The following is a 22,778-nucleotide window of genomic DNA, read 5'->3' on the forward strand; positions in this document are numbered from 1 at the left end:
GATGGCAGGCTTTGAGGTTTCTTTGCTCAAGCTTCCCTCAGTGTGACACTCAGACCACTTCCTGTTGCCTGCAAGACATAGGTCTCTCAGCTACAGCTAGAGAACCATGTCTGCCTTCACTCAGCCATGTCTCACCTTGATGACAATTGATTGAACCTATGAATTTTAAGTGAGCAACAACAGTGAAATGTTTTCCTTTATAAGAGTTGCTGCAATCATGGTATTTCCTCAGAGCAATTGAAACCCCAACTAAGATACAAAGTGAGGCTAAAGCTTTTGTAGTTCTATTGGAAAAACAACTTTCATGAGGGACAATTCAATACAACATATCAAAACATGTACCATTACATTTTAAAATACCTTTTAACATTAACTAGATTTATACTCTAGCAAATCATTTGTTTAAAACAATGAAGATTGGAACTGGAAAGATGACCCAGTGGTTAAGAGCTCATACTGCTATGGCTGAGAATTCAAGTTCAATTCTCAACACCCATACCAAGAGAATCACAGCTATGTGTACCATTTAGCTCCAAGATGTCTGTTGCCCTCATGAATGTCACAGACCACAGGCACCTGCATTCACATGTGCATATATGTACACACATGCATAATTAAAATGAAATATAAATATTAAAATAAAACTAAACAAATAATATAATATGAGACATTTCTTGTTTGGTTGTTTGTTTTGAGAGAACCCTTGTTGGCCTGAAATTCTATTTAGACCAAGTTAGCCTCAAACTCACAGACATTTGCCTGCTTCTACCTCCTAAGCCTGGGATTAAATTGCTAGCCTAAATGTGATGTTATTAAGTTGAATACTTAAATGGTTCTGAAAATGTACGTGCTCCTTATTAAGATAATATTGTAGTTGAGAATTGTATCAAACTATTTTTAACATAAGATGCTAAAATAAAGCAGTTAACAAAAGACATCTACACTATACATATATTCTTGTAAGTATAGTGGATAAATATTTAATATGAAATATCCACTTCTACATAAATATAATTCAGTTTTTACCAATAATTTTAGATTATTACTAGTTTTTTGCCTTTTCTACATGGAATATGTATTGATCTAGTAAAACATTAAAAGCTAAAACTAAGACTTTCTGAAGAGATCAGTTGTATTTAAGTAAATAAGTTTACTCACATTGTTTTCTCTGGTGGAATAATTAAAATTCATTTACAATTTCGGAAAGCAATTAATCAATATGCCGTAAATATGCCACTGCTTAAGACATTTGATTGCTTTGTTATACCTCAGGTGTAGTTATGAATTGGCCACAGTGGAATCTCTCCACCACTTCCTGCCCAGTGGCCACTTAGCTGTTGATGGACTTTGTGTGACAAGTTCCAGTGGGCAAATCCTCATTTTTGCAGTATCCTGGAGCTAGTTGGTGGGGTTTTTGTTTGTTTTTTTTATTGTTTATTTTTATTTTGTTGTTTTTCTGTCAACTTGACACCAACTAATGTCATCTGGGAAAAGGAACCTTGATTACTGAATTACTGAATAATCAGGTGGCCTGTAGGCAAGTCTGGGGTGTAGCAGGAATCTTAAAAGTTCTTATTAATAAGATCAAACCTGAGGCCAGGTATTGGGTGAATGCTGGAAGATCAGAGAGACAGAACAAGCTACAGCCACCTCACCTTGCCAATTCCTCAGCTGATCCTGTTTCCTCAGACCGGAACCTTCTGTGTCCTCATCCCAAAGGCTTTCAGCTGAACTGCTGTTTGAAAGCCTGAAGCTTAACCAACTAAAAGCTTAACCAGCCAAATGCTTCTAGTTTCTGGTTCTCATGCCTTATAAACTTTTCTACTTTCTGCCATCACTCCCTGTGATTAAAGGCTGGCTTTCTGGGATTAAAGGCATGAGTCACTATGCCTAGCTGTTTCCAGTGTGGCCTCGAACTCACAGAGATCCAGATGGATTTCTACCTCTGGAGTGCTAGGATTAAAGATGTGACTGCCACCATTTTCTAGCCTCTGTATCTAGTGGCTGTTCTTTCTCTGACCCCAGATAAGTTTATTAGGGTGCACAATATTTTGGGGAACACAATACCACCACACAGCAGGCCCTGAGTAGAATAAGAAAGCAAGTTGAGAAAGACTTGGGGAGTAGCCCAGTGTGCAGTGCTCCTCCATGGGGTCTGAGTCGGTTCCTGACTCCAGGCTCCTGCCTGAAGTGCCTGCCCTGACTTCCCAGTGATCAGCTGTGATAGGGACATGTAAGACGAGTGAACCCTTTCTACCTAGCTTTTGATCCTGGTGTTTATCACAACAGAGAAATCAGACTAAAACACCTCAGCATCCCTGATCTCTCTCAAATTGATGGCCTCTTTTTCTTTGATTATTATTGGTGGGCTAGTGTTGTTGGTTGTTTTTCACCCTTAAGTTCTTTACTCTTTGCTCTTTAGCAGAGGCCTTCCACCCAGATCCCAAATAAATCACACACAGAGACTTTTTCTTACTTATAAATTCCAGGCCTTAGCTTGACTTGTTGCTAGCCAGATTTTCTTAACTTTAAATTATCCAGGCTACCTTTTGCCTCTGGGCTTTTTCCTTTTCTTACTTCTGTATAACTTACTTTCACTCTTACTCCATGGCTGACTGAGTGGCTGGGTGGCTGGTCCCTGGCATCCCCTTCTCCTTGTTCTCTTGTTCCTTCTCCTCTCCTCCCAGATTTATCTTATTTATTCTCTCTGCCTGCCAGCCCCGCCTATCCTTTTTCCTGCTTTGCTATTGGCCGTTCAGTTCTTTATTAGACCATCAGGTGTTTTAGACAGGCACAGTAACACAGCTTCACAAAGTTAAACAAATGCAACATAAAAGAATGCAACTCATCTTTGCTTCATTAAACAAATGTTCCACAGCATAAACAAATGTAATACATCTTAAAATGATATTCTACAACAGGCTAGGGAATGTACCTTGGGAGGATGTTGCTATTTATCTTACCACAGTTGGCTTATTTCTCTTTTGATTTTTATATAATTGAGGAGTTGTTGCTGAGAGTATAAAAACAATAGTGAGTTACTTGAAGGCTGTATATATTCAATTTTAACTAATTGTGCTTTACCTAAATTCATGCCCATTTTTATGTTATGACTCTGTATTCCTTTTCTACATAAAGAAATTATCTTTCAAATTAAGTAATTTTTATTATTGCAAAACAACAGTGAAGCATCACCGTGTGGATATGATTTTGGCAAATGGATGTGTGTTTATAATTTAAAAATTAATGTCAGATAGTTTCAGGGAAAAACCTGAGGTAAGCTATTTACAAAAGGATTGTTGTTTAAACAAAAGCTGTAATAGGATGATGCATATTTAATATCATATCTTAACATGAGCTGGTTAAACCTGCCACTTTGTTATATGGAATGACTGGACTGTTCCATAGTGCACTTTCCAGGGAATGGTAATGATAGTGCAGAATAGGTAAAAGGTTTAAATATGTTTCCTCCTCCAGGGAGGCAAGGAAAACAATATAAAATTGTATTATGAGTAATAAGCTCTCTCTCTCTCTCTCTCTCCATCTTTCCCTCCATCTTCCACGTCTTTTCTCTTAAATCTTTCCCTTGGTTTCAACTGTACTGTAAAGAAAACAGCAGCCAAATCACTTTAGTATTTAAAAATTATTTGTAATGGACTCTTATTACTGACTTAGTCATTTAAATTGCATCAGTAGGAAGGCTCCATATGCATAAGTGCATAGAATAGTAATATATATTAATCTGTGCCTTCAGTTTTTCAGGCCAAAATAATTGCTTTAGTTGAAATCAACTTAGCTTTGATTTTTAATCATTGAGGATCTCCATTTGCACTTTTGTAAAGTGTGAGTTTCCATGAGCCTGGGTACAAGACTCGATGCAGCAGTCATGTGGAGTTTTAGGGTATTTGGTAATCATATATATAATGTATATGTATATGATTTTGCAGTCATTGTAGTTTATATTTGTCAGTGAAATTGAGTGTTATCTGTTTGCCACATGAAGACAGAAGATTGTTACCTTGAACTATCAGCATTTGAAGTCGTCCAATCACAATCTTCAGGCAATATTGCCTGTTAAGACTTGGCACAAATCTTTGTTTACTGCAGGTTCTTCTATTGGAACTTGGAATATTCAGCAGCAAAGCCAAATATTGTACCTTTGTAAGAACAATGTGTCTAAACTAACCAGCGGCTGCAGACATGCATAAATCCGTCACAAAACAAACTCTGTACCAAATGTGCAGGGCCTAATAATAACTCCAGTGCAAAGCAATCCAACATCCTCCTCATTATAATTGTGATGTCTAATTGCACACAATGAATAAATCATCATGCAGCTGAGTCAAAGCAGACATAATGATGGCATAAAAGTGTACAATAATTCCTGGGAGTGAAAACTGAAGTAGATGACTTGTGATGTGGTTCACATCACAAGGGAGGAAATAAATTACCTCTACCTATGGAATACGATGTGTACCTGGAATCATGGCTTTCATTCCATATTGCAATCTTTAATGGTGGTATGTTACAATTTTATCACAAACTTTGGGAGGATATCTAATAATTGTGTGAGATTAAATTGAAGTTTGTAAGCAGAATTTTGTACACTACATAGAGAAATTCAATAATATATTGTTTCTCTAAAACTTGATGCTTTTGTGAACAATCATATCAGAACAGAGAGTTTTGGAAACATTGATCTTTTTTAAAGCAAATGGAAAGATAATAAAAGACATGAAGAGAAGGTGCACAAATCTGTTTCTGGAACCAGTTTGGTAAACACGTTACAGTAAAATGTTATTTATACTTAATTGTAAAATCTAAGAGGCATTTTTAGTTTACAATATGATGACAGAAAAAAAGCTATTAGAGTGGGAAATTGTGGCAGTAATGTTGATGGCTTGATGTGTTTATAATTCTTAAGAAACTCTGGTGTATGTATGTGGTTAGGCATGAGTATATACACGTGCATGTGTAAGGGTGGACATGCCTGTGCTGCCATGAGGTCAGAAGAGTGTGTCAGATCCCCTTGTGCAGCTTGTTTCGTGGATGCTGGGTTCCTCACTCTGGTCCTCACTGTTGCTCAGCCAGTGCCCTTAATAGCTAAGTCATTCCTACAGACCCATATTTTATGTTTTTTGTCATTCCTGCTCAATAACTATAATACCACTGTGACAAATGGTGGTTAGTACTAAGCACTACATGTTAAATCAGGTTTTGATATCTAAAAGTAAATATTTTATTATGATTTATAACTGCTGTTCTGATGATCTAGCATTGTCCTTCATCATTAATACTTCATAATGAGTGAAATTCATTAGAAACTGAAACCATCATCAGACTTCAGAGAAAAGTTGGCCCCTCATAAACACTGTCCTGCTTGAAGAATTTGTACTCTGTGTGGTCTACAAATGAACACAGATTAAGTAAGCAGAGTAGTACTTGTACCTGAGGAGTTGGCTTCGTGGGTAAGAGTGCTTACCATAAAATCAAGAGAACCTGAGTTCATATCCTCAGAGCACATGTAAAAAAAAATATGAGACCCTGTCCCAAAAAATAGAAGGAGTCACCTAACATACTCTTTTGGCCTCTGCATTTGCAGTCATGGATGAAAAGACAAAAGTGCACTAACACACACACACACACACACACACACACACACACACACCACTAACAAAAGTTGTACCTGGTGCCTTAGCTTCTGGTACAGAAGTGTTAAAACAGCACATTAATAAAGTAAGTTGGAGGAGGCCAACTCAACTCTATGAAATGTGTATTAAAAATAGCATAGCTCCAGTGGTGGGAAGGGAAAGATGGAGAAGGTGTCACTGTGCATGTGCTAGGGTATCTAGATTATAGACAAACTGGTTAACAGCGACTCTGAGGATGGACAACACTGCCTATTAAATGGTGTGAGAGGTTTGAGATTTAATCTAACCTTTTGGGAAAGACTTGGATTTCTTCTCAGAGAGGAAATGTAATCAGATTTCCCGTGACAAGATCGATGTTGTGGCTTCCATGGACTCCATGTAAACTCGTTGTTTTAATGTGTCTGTGGCATACTGAGAGCAATGGAGATTCTAATAGGAGCTTGTCATTCAAGGAGAGAAATGGAGAGAAGTAAAGGAAGCTACCTACCCTCCTCTTTGGCCTCTGTATTTGCATGTGTGGATGCAAGGACAAAAGTGCACACACACACACACACACACACACACACACACACACACACACACACACACAAACAAGCAAACACAAGTTAGAACAGTTTTCAGGAGGGAATGGATACAAGAGTAACTCAGATCACAACATAAATTTAGGCTGAACAGCTGACAGATGAAATGCCAGGAATATAAATTTTTTGAAATAGTTTTTGAAACTATTTTGAATGGGGTTATTGCCCTAGACTTTTCTCAACATGATCATTAATGTAATAGAAATGCTGCCAACTTTGGTATTGATTATATCTTGTTAGTTTCCTGGCCTTTTAAAAATCATTTCTAAGAGTTTTCTGGTGAAGTGTTTAGGATGTGTTAAGCATGGGATAAAGTGTAGCGTCAAACCCTATGCAAGTAGGAATAACTGCTTCATTTTCCAATGTGTATCATTCTTCCCCTTTCTCTTGCCTTATTGTTCTGGCTAATATTTCAAGTACTGTAATGAAAATTATGTAATTGGAGAGCTTGTCCTTCTTGTTCCTCATGTTAGGGAACTGTTTTTAGTTCTTTAGGTTTGGCACAGTTGGCCTTTGTTATGTTAAGACACAGTCTTTCTACTTCTAGTTTCTTCAGGGTTTTTAATCATGAAGGGATGCTGGACTCCATCAAAGACCTTTCTACATCAATTAAAATGATCATGTAATTTATTTCCTTAACTTTGTTTTGTGCTATATGACATTTATTGAATCGTATATATTAATCCATCCTTGCATTCTGGAATGCAGTAACATATGTTCATAGTGTTTGATTTTTGGTGGGATGTTGACTTCTTTTTGCAAATATTTTTTTTCTTTCATCCACTTCATCAGGGGAATTGTTCTCTCTCTCTCTCTCTCTCTCTCTCTCTCTCTCTCTCTCTCTCTCTCTCTTTCTCTCTCTCTCTCTGTGTGTGTGTGTGTGTGTTTTTCTCCTTATCAAATTTTGATATTGCATAATACTGGCTTTATAAAAATGAGTATGATAACATTCTTTCCATTTCTATTTCATGGACTATTCTGAAGAATTTGTGCTAGTTCTTTTTTTAAAAACTCAGGGTGAATTTAGTAGTCAATTCATTTAATCATGTCATTGATCAGCTTTTTAGTTGCTTGTTGATCTGTCTCACTTGTTTGTATCTTTCTTGATTTAATTTTGTTAGGTCACATATGTCTATGAATTAATTCATTCTTTATATTTTCAAATTTATTGAAATATAATTTTACAAAACATGCTCTGGTAAACCTCCGAATTTTAAAGAGACTACCAAGAATATGGATAGGAGACAGGAAAGGATTAAAGGGTGGGAACAGTCACAGTATGGTATGTGTTTGAATGGATATGTCATTATGAATCCAACCACTTTGTACTTTAAGTAAGTACCAATCAATTAGCCAAGGATAAAATGAAAGAAAAAAAATAAGGGAATGAAGAGGAGCTGAGGCTGGCTGGGAGAGGGATGAAAGTCCCTTTCCATGACTCCATTCAGCCATACTCAGTTAGCATGCTAATTAGAATTCCAAGTAGAGATTCGATGTGGGAATTGGTATGCTCTGAGCAAGACTGTTTCTCAGACAATTTTGAGGGCCCAGTGGGAGTCCCGAGTGAATGGTTTAAGCTCAGACTCAGTAAAAACTGATGGGTGACTTGTATACTATAAGCCTGGGTAAAAAATACATGGGGGAGAGGGGAGCAATCTGAAGAGGCCTGAAAATCTAACCAAAGATGCTTCTAGAAATTGGCATAGGGAGCTGGCAGAGCACAGAAAATCCTCAACAATATTGATCATGATGAGTTTGAATGAAATCAGCTGAGTTTTCAATTATGCAAGCCTTTGCATGCAGTATGAGCTCACTATGTATCTCACTATCAAATATAGACATAAATCACATATACGTGTTTATAATAGTGTGGAACTTTTCTTAATTTTTCATCCAAAACAACAATAAAAAAGACTCCAAACCATCTTGAAGATCAGAAAGTTTAATAAGTTCTTATCTCCATGGAAGGTTTTAATAAGGCATTATCATCAAGGCTCATAATGATTTAACCCAGTGAATAAAAAGAGGAGATTCAACTGTTCTCTTCCTCCTCCAGCTTCTTTTCCTCGTAGGTAAGCAGGAAGTTTCATTGGTTTAGAGGTAGAGGACATGACAAAGCAGAAAAGAACAAATCAGAAGAGTGTGCTGTGCAGGGAGTGGGGTGTGCATGTGTGTGTCACCACACCCTGTGAGCTCTGGAGTGGGCAGAGGCTAAATTACCTTTAGAATAGTGTGAGGGAAACAGAAAGGAAGAGAAACACGAGGAGAGAACACTGCTGAATCCCCCAGTCAGATTGTAAGCCCAGTCATAAGCCCACCTGTCAAAGCTCACTGTCCCTTCTCTCTGAACTCATTGCTGTGTTATGACTGTGTGACTGACTGAAACTACCCATGGTAGAGTCATTGCCTCTGAAGACAGGTAGTTGAAAAATCAGCATCCCAGAAAGAAGTATTTTATTTCACATTTGATTTAATATTTAGGGAACTTTTGTTTATTTGAAGAAAAGACCTTGACAGCGCAACTGAACACTTATGGACTTCAGCATTAAAGCAGCAGTTACAATTCTACAACCTCTTAACTACAGAACTGAAACTGTGTATCAGCATAGTAACCAAGCAATCTTTGATTTTTATAAAATATGGATTTTTCGAATAAGTAAACAGTGTCCTGTTGGAGGTGTCTCTCTTTCCCTCTCCCTATCCTAACACGGCCTAGCAGTGTCTCTGTGGACCCTTGTTCATTTACTCCTCTGGAGCCAGTCCTCAGGTGCAGGAGTGATGTGTCACTAGGGTATTTAATCATCCTGACAAGGTTCCAGTGGAGTGTGGTAGAGGCCTGCCACCTAGTGGATGGAGTGCAAACAGTTGAGAATTCATACAAGATAACAGCACACAATTGTCCTTAACTACATTTTATGTTTATTAAATTTTAATTGTAGAGAAACATAGATAACCTATGAAAACTGCTATTTTCCTAACACAAAAACCAAGATGGAAAATTGACTTTTTGATCAATATTTTATACCCTGTTTTGAAAATTCTTGAGCTTTCACAGTGTGTATATGTATGAATATGAAAATATTGAAATTTTCTCAAAAAGAGATAGACACAATATTATTTCAGTAAATACCACAAATAACCATTAGAAATAACCTAGAAATACCCCACATTTTGGCTTTGTATTTCCTGTACATTTTTCATAATGTGTTTGTGTAATGACCTTATTATTTGATAAATTGCATCCACATAGATATGGTTACATACTAATTTGTCTTAAGAATTAAGAATGTGCACAATATAATGATGTTTTAACATTAGGGACATGACTCTTATATTTTAAAAATTATTTTCCCCTTTAAATGATAAGTGAGATTATTTAAAGCAAAGAAAGTTATGTAAGTTCTTGACAATGAAGCTTTTCTGAATATTCCGCTGCTAATTGACATGGAGAGCCTTGGGATCTATGAGCTGGACATCTGGGATCTATAGCTCATAGTGCACTTCTTCCATTTCTTTAGTGAAAATGGTATTAATTTTGTGTCTACATAATTTATTTTGAAGAATTTAGATGAATATTCAGTGAAAAAAATTTAAACTGCATTGAAGGTGCCTATAAATAATTCATAGTCTAGATATATTATTGGCTTTTCTGAAATTTTGGAAAAGTTTTTATCACAATAAAAGGCAACCCTGTCACTTCTATAAATCCTCAAGTGAACAGGATCTCAATACCTTGAATTTTTTTATATTGAGGTTAAAAGAACAGATAAAATCTTCTAGATTAGCTGGTATTGCCTCTTAAGGATGGAAACTGAATATTTGAATATCTGTTGTTAAAATTTAATAACAGAAAATAAATGTTATTTTGATGGTCTTGCTAAAGTCTGAAAACAGATTTTGAAAGGCAAACACATATTCTTAAGCTATGGTCCTTTTAAAGCTATACTCTTATTCAAACACATATATGCTAAAAACTTAAATTTGTCTTGATATTTAATATGTATAAGCTCTATTTTTGTTGTTCTTTTTCTAGAATTGAAATGTAATACCTTAAATGGTGGCAATATATTAAGATATAAAGATAACCAGAAATCTTGCTTTCAAGATGGTCCAATAAGCATTGTTACCTAGTACAAGGCCAAGATCTCTCAAAAAAGTGCTTACTTTACAAGTTAAAAAGTGAAGTATTATTAAGCCGATTCACTTGATATTACATATCACCTTAACATTGCAGTATTGTTATCCCTTGTATCCATTTTCTGATACAGGGTAGTTATGAAGCCAAGTGTGACCTTGCCCTCTTGGTCCTCTTCTTACTGCCTCTCTATTGCAGTGTTTAAAGGCCTGGCCAATGCGCTTAACTCTGTAAGCTCTTACCTTAGTTTTCATCATTTTCTCAATACAGTTGACATGTATTTATCATGTTGGCCAGCTCAATGGTCAAAGTTTGAAGAGGTGTTCTGGGACTTTGAGACTGGCCTGCCAGTGTCCCAAGCCAGATGTTGGTGTGTTCTGCAATTAGTTTACCTGCTTTGCCTAGGGATACCAATTGTTCCTCAGGGCCCAAAGCAAAGCTCCTTCTGATGACAATCTTAGTCCTAGCATGCAGTGCCCTGATAGAACATTGTAGCTTTTTCCTATTTTCAAAATTTAGTTTTAGTTCAAGTACTAACATGTTACAAATTTGCTTTATGGCCATGATGGCATTATCTGCTGTTTTTTGTATTTTTGCCTGTTTCTTTGTGATTTGTACAACAATTCTATTGATATTACCAAATTAAGGGAGAAAAATGTAGTGCATTCATGACCTAGACTATTACTTGAGGTAACTGATGGTGATTCCCATTGCTTAATAATATAATTGTGGGATAAATTTTATTGACATCTGTATTTATTATGTTCTCAGTAAAAGCAAAACACATATAATAACTGAAAGGACATGTTGACTAATAGTTTCATAATCAGAAAGCAGCATAAAAAGACAAAATCACAACTTTACTATTTGAAATATCAATCTAAACATGCTTAGCAGTACACTATTACATTTTCTCATGTCCAAGAAAAAATGCTTCTTTGATCCATTACTTTAAAAACTTTAAACTAATTTATCCAATATATCAATTATTAAAATATTTGGAGGGTATTCAAGAAGGTAAAGAAATAGACAAGTATCTTAAAGATTTCTTTACTTGGTAGATAACTATACACCAGAGCAATTTATTAATAATGCTTTATCATAGACACATTTTGCAGTCACTCTAATCTATTTGCAGAAAATACCTTCATATTTTGTTACAAATTTTAACAACATTTATTATCTGTGTAGCAGACCATATCAGTTCTACAAAGCCTCTAGGAACTAAAATTTACTTCCAAATTAAAAATCAAATTTTTGCAAAAATCTATCACATCATTAAATTTTGCATTATAACAGATTTACACACCTCATAACAAATAACTAATCTAAGGACGTGTTAAGCATGGTACTTTCAAAAGGACTGCCATGGGTTATTTGTTTTTTACAGCTTTTCCAGATCATGTTACATGTATTTTAATCTTTATACAAGAAACCTACAGTAGATCTCAACTATAGGAAGTAAACTTTGTTTACTGGGAAAGTCAGAGCAAGGAGCAATCAAACCATTGGGCCTGAGTTTGTGTGTGCCTTCCTTAAAATTAAATTAAATTAAAATACCTATATTTTTAATCTGTGTGAGGATGTGCTTTGCTGAGTTTATGTGCTTTGGTGAGTTTATGTGTACCAAATGCACACAGGGACATATGGGGCAAACAAGGAGGAAGATGGCTGGAACTAGAATTACATGTAGATTTAAACCATGTGGGTGATGGGCACTGAATCCAGGTCCTCTGAAAGAGCAGTAAGCATTCTTAATCACTCAACCATCTCTCCATTCCCTCAGCTTTACTATCTTCATAATTAAGCAATTTTACTCATAAAATTTATTAGATATATGAAAATACCCTTAGTTACCTTATGCAAAATGTTTTCCTATCTATATTAAATACCACAACATATATAGTACAGAAAATAATTTCCCCGAAAGTATGAAATATATACTTTTGAAATTTCTAAAGTTTATTATGATTATAGTGTTAATATAATATTGATCATTAATAAGTTTTTAATGACTGATTTCAAACTTCTCATTGATGGCATATTTACTTTCCTAGAAATAGTACTACAGAAGAGAATTAAATTATTACTGAGAAATGTTAACCCAAAAATTAAACTTAATTAATGAGGTACATATTGATTATAAAGATTAAGAAATTTTCTAAAAGTATTTCTGTAAACTAAAATCCACAGTGCAGTATTTCTGCAGACTAAGTATATCTTTTTACTGGCATAATAATATAATATATTACATTAATAATATAAATGCATGTTTTCTGTCATCAACATCACATTGGACATTGCTCCTCACATGTCTTCACAATCCTCTACTCACATATCTTACCACCTTGGAGTTCTAAGTTTAGCCCCCATTACCTAAATGTATATTGTAGTCTGGAAATTAGTCATGACATTGATACTAGACTGTGTAAATCATATAAATACTAGAGATAGTCTCTGTGTTTCTCTCTGTGTGTCTCTGTCTCTGTCTCTCTATTTCTCTGTGTGATTGAGTGTGTGTGTATGTGTGTGTGTGTGTGTGTGTGTGTGTGAAAAGAATGTGCATTTTCTGATTTCCTTGAGGTTGTTGAAGATTAAGTTTTTGTTGGTTCTGGATTGCTGTAACTTTTATTTTACATATGCTAAAGTGTTTTATGGGGTTTTGTTTAATATATGTTTTCTCTCACCAATACTTTTCATACTTATTTTTTAAATATACCCACTTTGATTTATACTTTTGTACAGTAAATCTAAATCTATGTGTGTACAATTTCTGTGTACAGCATGCATATGCCCAGGGAAAGTACAATAACTTTCCTAAGTTGCATGTGCTCATGAGACTGGAGATTCGTGTCCTTAGGATAACTTGAGCCTCCTGTCACCAGGAGTAATGATCATTGTGGCATCCGATGTGAGGGACAAGTGACATGTCTATTTAAATGCACATCCTAATTTCTGTCGCGTTCAGACTTTCAGTGGCCGTAATGAGCCGAAGAGCATTGGATGTGACTCTCTTGCTTTGTCATGCTCTCTCTCCCCCTCTCTCTTTTCTTCCCTTAGCTCCCTGTGAAGGCAACACGTTCTTCTGCCACAGCAACATGTGTATCAACAACACGCTCGTCTGCAATGGGCTCCAGAACTGTGTGTATCCCTGGGATGAAAATCACTGTAAAGGTAATGGAAACAGAGTGGGAAGGAGCTGTATCTGCAGCAGTCTTAAAAAGCAGAGGGTGTGGTTTTGTCTGTCTTTGCATATGGCTTACAGTCTCCATCTTCATTCCTCAGTGTGCTCAGAGATTTCCTCATTTAGATTGACAGTGACTTTCCTTACATTCCAGAACACTCACTAAAGATACCTCAAGAGAACTTGCAGAGCCAAGAGAAGTGTAGCTAGCGGTGGAGAGCCTCATTTCTCCATGACACCTTTGTACCTTATTACATTTCTTCTACTCTCTTTTCCTTTATTCCAGCCTTTTCCAATGTACATTTTTGCACATAGTCTAGAGATAAAATATTTGGATCATTTCTGTTTTCAATTAAGGCCATTTATATTTTGTTAACAAAAAGTTATTTTTTCCTGTCCTATGAAATAGTTCCTAGCATTCCTGCCCTGTCAGCCAGTCCACAACCAACATATGGTCATTTAAATAGGACTTGTTGGCTGAGTTATGTTCCATTTTAGTTAACGTGAAAAATAATCCGTTGTTAAGGCTGAATATTAAGCCCAATTCAAGGGAAGATAAACAAGAAACACTTTACCACTTAAATTTTAGGATGATCTATTAAAATACTTCCTACAAAGAGAAGCAGAGGAACCCTGCAAAGTGTCCATTAATCCAATGAGTCAGTAAGAAAACTGTCTGTAAGACAAATTGCTAAGTGGTCTTATTAACAAAAAACCCGGAACAAGATATTAGGGTAGAAACTGAGAGATCAGGGAAGCAGAAAGAATCCAGCCATGTTCTTATCACTAGAAATCCTCAGCCCTGTCCTCTGACTTCCTCTCTCCTCTCAGCTACATCAATTCCTCTTTCTGCCCAGCTCTATCACTTCCTGTCTGTCTGTACAGACCTCCAGACATCTATGGTCAACTAGTGCTGGGAATAAAGGTGTGTACCACCACGCCTGGCTCTGTTCCCAGTGTGGCCTTGAACTCACAGAGATTCTGATGAATCTCTGCCTCCTGACTGCTAGGATTAATGGTGTGTACTACCATTGCCTCACATCTATGTTTAATGTGGTGACTGGCTTTTTCTTCTGATCTCCAAGTAAGCTTTATTTATTAGGGCACAAATAAAATACCACCACATTTGTCCAATGGAATCTATTTTGATAATGAGTGTTAGTGATAATTTCAGTCTAAAGAACCCCTAGGAAATAGCTAGGAAATTAAATGCTTTCTGAAGTGTCCCCACACCTTAGTGTTAGGGAGTAGCCATCAACATCAGTTTGTGGCAAGTAAGAGTATGTAAGAGACAAAAAATAAGAAATAAAATAAAATAAAAGGGCAGTCATGAAAATCTACTATAAAAATGTACTGCCTCTTTTCCAGACAGCTAAACCATCTTTGAAATCTTATCTAATGTTCTTGTGATATTAGAACTTGCTTCGTTTGATCAATAGTCATTTGCTGGGATTGGTTCTCTGGCTTAGCACATACTGTGGCCTCAAGTAATGTTGCATCTGTCCATGACATGAGTGCACATCTGAGACTGGGCACAGTCTTTTATATCTCCATGTCTGGTATGTTCATAGAGCATTGTATACGTCATCTAGTTCATTTTTTTCATCTGTGTCTTCTGCAGGATTGAAAGAGGATATTCTACTTTTCTGTGTCATATAATATTGGATGGCCTCCTTTTCTGCCTACACATATAAAGCTTTCATTTCACATGGTTTTGAATTCATGAGTGTATAAATTGTTATACTGTCCCCAAAATTAACTTCTTCATTATTATTAGAAGATCTAAAAGCTTAGTAACATATTTTTGTCCTAAAGTGTATTTGTTTGCATTCAGTTTTCTTTGATTGTCTTTTTTCACTCTTTTCCTTAGTTCATTCTACTTGTTATACAGAAAATATTTACTACTATTGATGTATAATTTAATATTAATTTTTATCCATTCTAACAGTTTCTGTTGTTTCATTAGGTTACTTAATCTATCCTTATATAATGCTGTATTTCCCATCTGGACTCACAGCCTTTTTCACTTTTTGTTTTCTGTGTGTCTCTTCTACTCTAACCAAACATGCTTTACTGTAACATTTCTTTTTTAGTGTCTTTTAATATTTTCTTGATTTACTTTTTCTGTGTTGGCTTAGGGGCTTATAATGCACAACTTAACTTTTCAGTATACTTCATTTTTTTTTTTTGTAGGCTGACAATTCTAATGAAATATAGAATGTTTTTCCTGTATATATCACATTCTCTACTCCTTTCACCCATTATTTTCTACATTGTATGTATGTTATAACCACAACCATACATTGTAATAATTGCTACTTTATATCATTCTATCTTCCGAGTAGAAACAGAGTAAGGATGGTTTGTATTAGTGCAATTTGCTATAAACGCTTCCTGTTTATTGTTTCTGTTTCATGTAATTATATTTGGATTTTCCTTATCTCTGTGTCCTTCTTTTAATATAAACAATGGTTTAACTCCCACCAAACTCAATTCTACTATTGTTACCAGAAACCACAGCTCTATGAAGTCTAGGCTCTATAGTACAATGATGCACAGAGCTCACTGTATTTTTTAATGAAACAAATTTAAATGACTATGAAGAAAAAATTCAGATGTATGTCTGTCTCTGTTTCTTTCTTCATTTTGTTATATATATATATTTTTTATTTTGTTATATATAACAATGATGTTTCAGTTTTTAAATCAGTTTTACTAAATAGTGAATTTGGGTATAGAATTATTTATATGATTTTTAAATTTGATTTTGCTTGTGGTGTCTTGACTCAGTGAGAATTTATTCTGACCTCCAATGATCGTCAATCGCATGATAATCTGTATAGATCCTTTCTCTGGGTGTATCATTTTCCCTTTGCTGGTTTCTTTATTTTCTGGTCCTGTATATTTTTTAAAAACTATTTTAATAGTAAAGACTGAATAGGTCTTTTACATTTACTCTACTTGAACTTTTTTGAACTTGGATGTGCATTTTATCATTAGTGTGGGACGTTTTAAGCCTTTGATTAAAAAATGCATTTGTTCTAAGTTCTCTTTTTGCTCCTAATATGCTTTTGTTTGATTATTTGATACAATTTCCAGTGCTACATTCACTTTTCTGCACTATTTTTCCCAGAATTTTTATTCCTCCATCTTCAGGTTTGCAGATGGAGCCTTGTGGTTTTAGCTTCAACTTCCCTGAAATACAGCTGATGATTTGGAAGAGGGAGAGAGTCATTGCTTACATGGTCATCACTCTTCCTGAAGAATTCTCACATATTTCATTTTACTTTTAGGGAATGATTTAGAATGATTATTTGTAATTATCCTTCCAAGCCTCTGGACATGCAGATATTCTCTCCTGAGCATTCTCTCTCCTGTGCCTCTGTGCTTTTTTTTTTTCCTATGTGCCCATTTGCTGTCCACAAATAGGAGAATTTCCATACCCTCATTATACCAGAATTTTAGTGGTCAATTTTTATATTAATTTTTGTTTGGGGAAATATGTGCAAGTTGTCATGCTTCCATTCCAAAATGTCTGCTGTGATTTTTGTGTTGAATTATTCTCCGTATCAAAATGCTGTGATTCTATAACTTCACTTTACCTGCCAAGCATCAACAGAGAGAAAGTCAGGGACATTCTTTTCTGGTTTGGAATTTAGAGATCCTTTTATGACTAAGAAGAGAAAACGAATCATAGCTCAGGAAATTATCACATCATGCACAAATACTATTTTATAAGTCTTATGCAAATATTAGAGTGTATATGCATTTGTACACACACACACACACATACAAGTATGTGTACACATTCAACGTAGGAAGTCACTTTAATGGAAAATAGAGCCCCTGTGAAAACAGAATTTTTTTTTGAAGAATTGTTGTGTGATACTTTAGGGCTGTGAAAATTGTGTGCTCAGCCTGTTTTGTGTTAAAGTTTTGGAAGTGCATTTTGAAGGCGATATTAACGTGTGGTGGGTTGTTTCTCCTCTTGTCTGTCTGTTGTTTTCACTCTCTCCTACCTACAGAAAAGAGGAAAACCAGCCTGCTGGATCAGCTGACCAACACCAGTGGGACGGTCATTGGCGTGACTTCCTGCATTGTGATCATCCTTATTATCATTTCTGTCATTGTACAGATCAAACAGCCTCGTAAAAAATACGTCCAAAGGAAGTCAGACTTTGACCAGACCGTTTTCCAGGAGGTGTTTGAGCCTCCTCACTATGAGTTATGCACGCTCAGAGGAACCGGAGCAACGGCTGACTTTCCAGATGACTTTGAGAGTTACCATAAACTGCGGAGATCATCTTCCAAATGCATTCATGACCATCACTGTGGATCCCAACTGTCCAGCGCAAAAGGCAGCCGCAGTAACCTCAGCACAAGGGACGCTTCCATCTTGGCAGAGATACCGACCCAGCCAGTCAAGCCCCTCATCCCACCCGTGAACAGAAGGAATATCCTGGTCATGAAACACAACTACTCCCAAGATGCTGCAGATGCCTGTGACATCGATGAGATTGAGGAGGTGCCCACCACAAGCCACAGGCTATCCAGACATGAGAAATCCGTCCAGCGGTCAGTATCCATAGATATTTGATGGCAACCATTAGCTGAAGACAGAAATGCTCTCACAGCATTGCATTCTAGTCTGTCTTCACTGTCAGCCCCCACCCTCTGAATGATAGTTGAAACCACAGTGTCCTCATCCCCCCTTCTTCCTCCCTTTCCTTCTCTTCCTAGCTCTAGTCTGTTAATTTTATATCCCATACATGTGCATGAAATGTACACGTGTATGATGACACCTGTGCACACAGACCAAAGATACTTTATTTCTGCATATATAAGAACTATTTCTATAGAAAACAGGACACCTCATTTATAGTAGAGATCTATGCAACTAATTTGCCTCCACATAGTTATAGTTGTTGCTCTCTCATCAACATTATATTTTAGGACAGAAAACAGTATCTTAAAACTGTTGCCTTACCAAGATAATGATACCAACTTATTGAATATTTTTAATTCGAAAATAAAATATTTTTCAGTAGAATCTATTTATTTTGCTAAGAAAAGTATATTTTCACATATGATGTAATAATTAGATTACAATTATATTTTATAACATTGAATGATAAAATACAAATAATTGATATTTAAATATAGAAAAAATTTGGGAGACATTTTATTCATCTTCCATTTATACATATATAAAATATGTGTTATATGTTAATATTTCTAAAATGAGTAAAAATATTAGGCAGAAAATTTGATTTAGTAATGGTCTATTTTTTTGAAATTCCAACATACATCTAGTTTAATTATGCTGTTTTTCATGTTTACTATAATTTATCTAATTATATAGAATTATAAATTTGATTCATAAAAATCTAAATTATCTAAGTTGACTTAATATATTCATGCATGCTGATGGAATACCACTATTTTCACTGCTTTATTAATTTTAGGGAAGATTTTAAAGTAGATATATGTATTTATATTTTGTGCAAATATTACTTTGTTGAATGAAATAGCCATAACATTCCAGGTTCTGCCTCATTGGGTCTCTAAGCAAACACGAATCTGAGTACAACACAACTAGGGTCTAAAACGAAAACTCAAGGTAAGCAAACACCCTTGGCTCCTTCTCCCTTTGTCCTATGCTATTTTGTTCTGTTCTGTTGCAACTGTCTTACAGCATTTCAGAGAATGTGCTATTTATTCCTTATTTTGTAAGCTACCTATCTCATGGCATTTCACACATAGAAGTAGAATGGATGCAATAGTAGTGGAGTGACTATTCTTAGGATGCGTAGCTTTGTGATCAGTTTTAATATTCCTTCATCAAGCATTGCTCAACAGCAGAATAAGCTAATAATATTTACATTGTAAGACCAAGATAATAAAAGCAATGAACTTTCTTTCAAAGACTAGCTCAGGAAACCCAGGTTTTTGAAAAAATAAAATACAACAATATTCACTCTTAATGTAACTGAAGTGAATGTATCTGACTTGCAATTACTTACACAATTTGGCTCTATTCTATTCAAATGCAACACCAAGTATTTGGGGGTATTTATGTAGTCTTATTTTTGCATGAATAATTAGCTTATCTCATTAAAATTAAATGTGGCATGTTGATCAAATTTTATAAAATAAAATTTGAATGTTTCATGTTCTAAAGGCCTCATAATTTCAGTTGTCTACATGTGCATCTATTTGTCATGAACCCTCACACAGGCTTTACATCTTCATTTGGCAGTCTACATTTATTTTAATCTAACTCATCTCCAATTAAATTTGCTTCACAGCTAATTTCCTCAAAACTCTTCAAGCCTATCAACTGTTCTTGAATTAGGAGAACGCATCCCATGCTCTGTATGACCTTAATAAGCTGGTGTGTTTGTTGCATCTTTTTCATTGGGAAAAAATGTTTTAACTGTGCTTTATTTTCAGAGAACTATTTATACACACATGGGGACTGTGGAAAGAGAATTCTGTAGTGAATTGTGAAAAGTGGACATATTTCTAAATTCATTCCACTGCCTTTACCCAAACTTAAGAGTTACAGACATGTGTTATTCCTTCGGCAAGACATCCCTGCTGCTGCACAATGATGTGTCCATTTCCTAATTTGGTTGCTGATCACCAAGTGCTCCTTAGGTTTTAAATACATTCTAAGATGTACGGAAACTTGAAGAAGAGATTGGTTCCTGGTTAAGACTTCCCCAGCTTCACTTTAACTGTCCCCTCCACTCTCATTTACGTGTTGTTCACGTCTTTGTTACATGATTGTACCGTGTGATCTGTGAAAAAACAAACACAAAAACCACGACTTTGGGTGAACCTTGTGTTACATGTACATTGTTTTCATTATATAGACTGCTTGAGAATAGTGCGTTCCTGCGTGATTTTGAACATGCTGCAATGAAAAAAATGGAAATGTGGATCATGGAAACACCAGCTAGAGGTTCAATGGACTGTACACACCTGTTGTTTCCTTTTAATTAAATGCAGTAAAAAAATAATGAGTAAAATCTAGATTGCAATAAGACAAATATCTTCCCCCTTCTTCCTCTGTGTTTCTCTCTCTCTCCCCCTTATCATTTCTATGTACCCCTGGTTTCCTTTTTGTTTTTATCAAGGGAAGATACCGAGTTTCATAAATGCCTTCTTGAAATCAGGTATTTTACCATTCACACCCTACAGCAGAATTTTGTTTGATTAAGCACTTAGTAATATGACTGAATTGACAGTTTGAGAAAATACCCTGCATGTCAGTACTGGATATTTAGGTTGGAAAAAATGCCCTCTTTATTAGACACATTGTAAAAAGCATGCATTCTCAAATATTGCTGTTACTCTTCCATTTCTTTGTGTCATATGCTTGCTACTTGTAACTTTTATATAAATATATATATAAAATGTATAATAATTTCCTAATTTGAGTTAAGAGAAATCCTTTCTTCTGTTGTGAAAAAAAGCAGAGTTACATGAGCACATGATTTATTAATATCAACTCTTCCCACACTCTAGATTACAGGATGTCATTTAATATTGAGGCTTCCCTAAATATTTGATTTCTAACATCTTATAAATTTGTTTGCCTTTTATATTAAGAGTCTTCCTAAGTCAATCGTTCAGAATCACAGACCATTTTATGATTACACTTCACCATTACCCATACACACATGAGCCTTGATGCTTAGTGGTTATGATAAGTTTTATACAAAAAATCTAGAACTAATAGTACACATAAGTTCTGTGGAATTATATACACCCCCATAAACACTGAATGGATATTGTTTCAAATAAAGTATTCAAAACCTGATTTTGAAAACTACAATTACAGTAAATTTGCTTTCTCTTTTCAAAATAATGAGTTTCTCAAGAATAAAATAATTGAGACCTTCAAATAGCAAAAAAATTTGATCAACTACAATTTCTGCCAGCAGCTGGAGCAGGCTTTAAAGTCTAAATGGATATTCCTTCTCATATGTCCCTATCAGGAGGCCAATATCTTATGTGTTAAAATATAAATGAAAGAAAAATATCAAGTAAGTGGAGATAAAGAAAATTGTGATAGAAAAACTAAAGGACTACAGCAATTCTTGAATATTGGAATCATGATCAACTTGCCTTGTGGATTACTTGCTGCACAAGGACATATATGCCAGGTGGGTTTGGTAGTCTACCTGTAATACTGTCTCTCTGAAGACAGAGAAGAGTGTTCCCAGGGAAAACAGTCTAACTCAGTGGTTCTCAACCTGTGTATCACGTCTCTTCTGAGGGTCAAACAACCTTTTCACAGAGGTAGCCTAATACCATTTGAAAACACAGATATTTACATCACAATTCATAACCTTAGCAAAATTACAGTTATGAAGTAGCAACAAAAATAATTTTATGGTTGAGGGTCACCACAACATGAGGAACGATATTAAAGGATCACAGAGTTGGGAACGGTGAGAAACACTAGTTTAACTAAATGAGCTGAATAGGACAGGTCTGGGTTCAGCAAGAGACCTTTTCCTACTAAACACAGTTAAGAAGACTAAGTGAGAACGATACTCACTGTCAACATCTGGTCTCCACACACATGAACACAATACATACCTGCACACACACACACACACACACACACACACACACACACACACACACACACACACAAGCAAACACGCACACAAACATCACATGAAGATGCATACCCATAAAAATAAAATAATATTAAAATGATAATTTCTTTGAAATAAGTTGACAAATTGTCCATTTGAAAAAGGGTACTGACATAATGAATACTTTGGTGCATACTTTGCACATGTCACTTATGATAAAATTCACCTTTTCCTGTTTGGCTGGCCAATTTATTTGTTCCTGTATGTAATTTTGTGTTCATTAATTCAAATTTGGCATTTCAAGACTATCATTTAATTTAGTTGTCCTATTTTGTATTATTTAATCGCTTTAGGAATCCTTAGTGGATGGTATTATCTTTGAATGAATAATATTACACTGGATATATATGACAGGAGTGTTTCATTATACAACAATGGAGACAAGAAGATAAATTAAATGGATAAATCACCACTCACCTGTCATGTAGATTTACAGATTTTCCATTTCTTTCAAGATCTACAAAATGCTCCTGATCTGCTTATTCTATGTTTAAGTACATTTAATACCTCAAGTCCACCAAACAACAGACACCTTTTTTTAACATCAAACGA

The 22,778-nt window shown here is 35.4% G+C and overlaps 1 protein-coding gene across 4 annotated transcripts in view; it reads left to right on the top strand.

Moving 5' to 3' along the window:
• Nucleotides 1-22,165, top strand: part of Neto1 (neuropilin and tolloid like 1) — a 114,217-nt gene extending 92,052 nt beyond the window's left edge. The window contains exons 8-11 of one of the 4 annotated variants that reach the window (XM_028873860.2): nucleotides 13,428-13,541; nucleotides 17,577-18,126; nucleotides 19,097-19,171; nucleotides 19,860-22,165. In XM_028873860.2, coding sequence (XP_028729693.1) covers nucleotides 13,428-13,541; nucleotides 17,577-18,126; nucleotides 19,097-19,157 — 725 coding nt within the window. In that variant the 3' untranslated portion in view covers nucleotides 19,158-19,171; nucleotides 19,860-22,165. Of the gene's footprint in view, nucleotides 1-13,427; nucleotides 13,542-17,576; nucleotides 18,127-19,096; nucleotides 19,172-19,859 lie in introns of those variants that run through there. The other 3 variants (XM_028873861.2, XM_028873862.2, XM_028873863.2) reach the window with 3 other exon arrangements.
• The last annotated feature ends 613 nt before the right edge of the window (nucleotides 22,166-22,778 follow it).

This window comes from Peromyscus leucopus, chromosome 19 (genome assembly GCF_004664715.2).
Source record: "Peromyscus leucopus breed LL Stock chromosome 19, UCI_PerLeu_2.1, whole genome shotgun sequence".
In the NCBI taxonomy this organism is placed as follows: Eukaryota; Metazoa; Chordata; class Mammalia; order Rodentia; family Cricetidae; genus Peromyscus; species Peromyscus leucopus.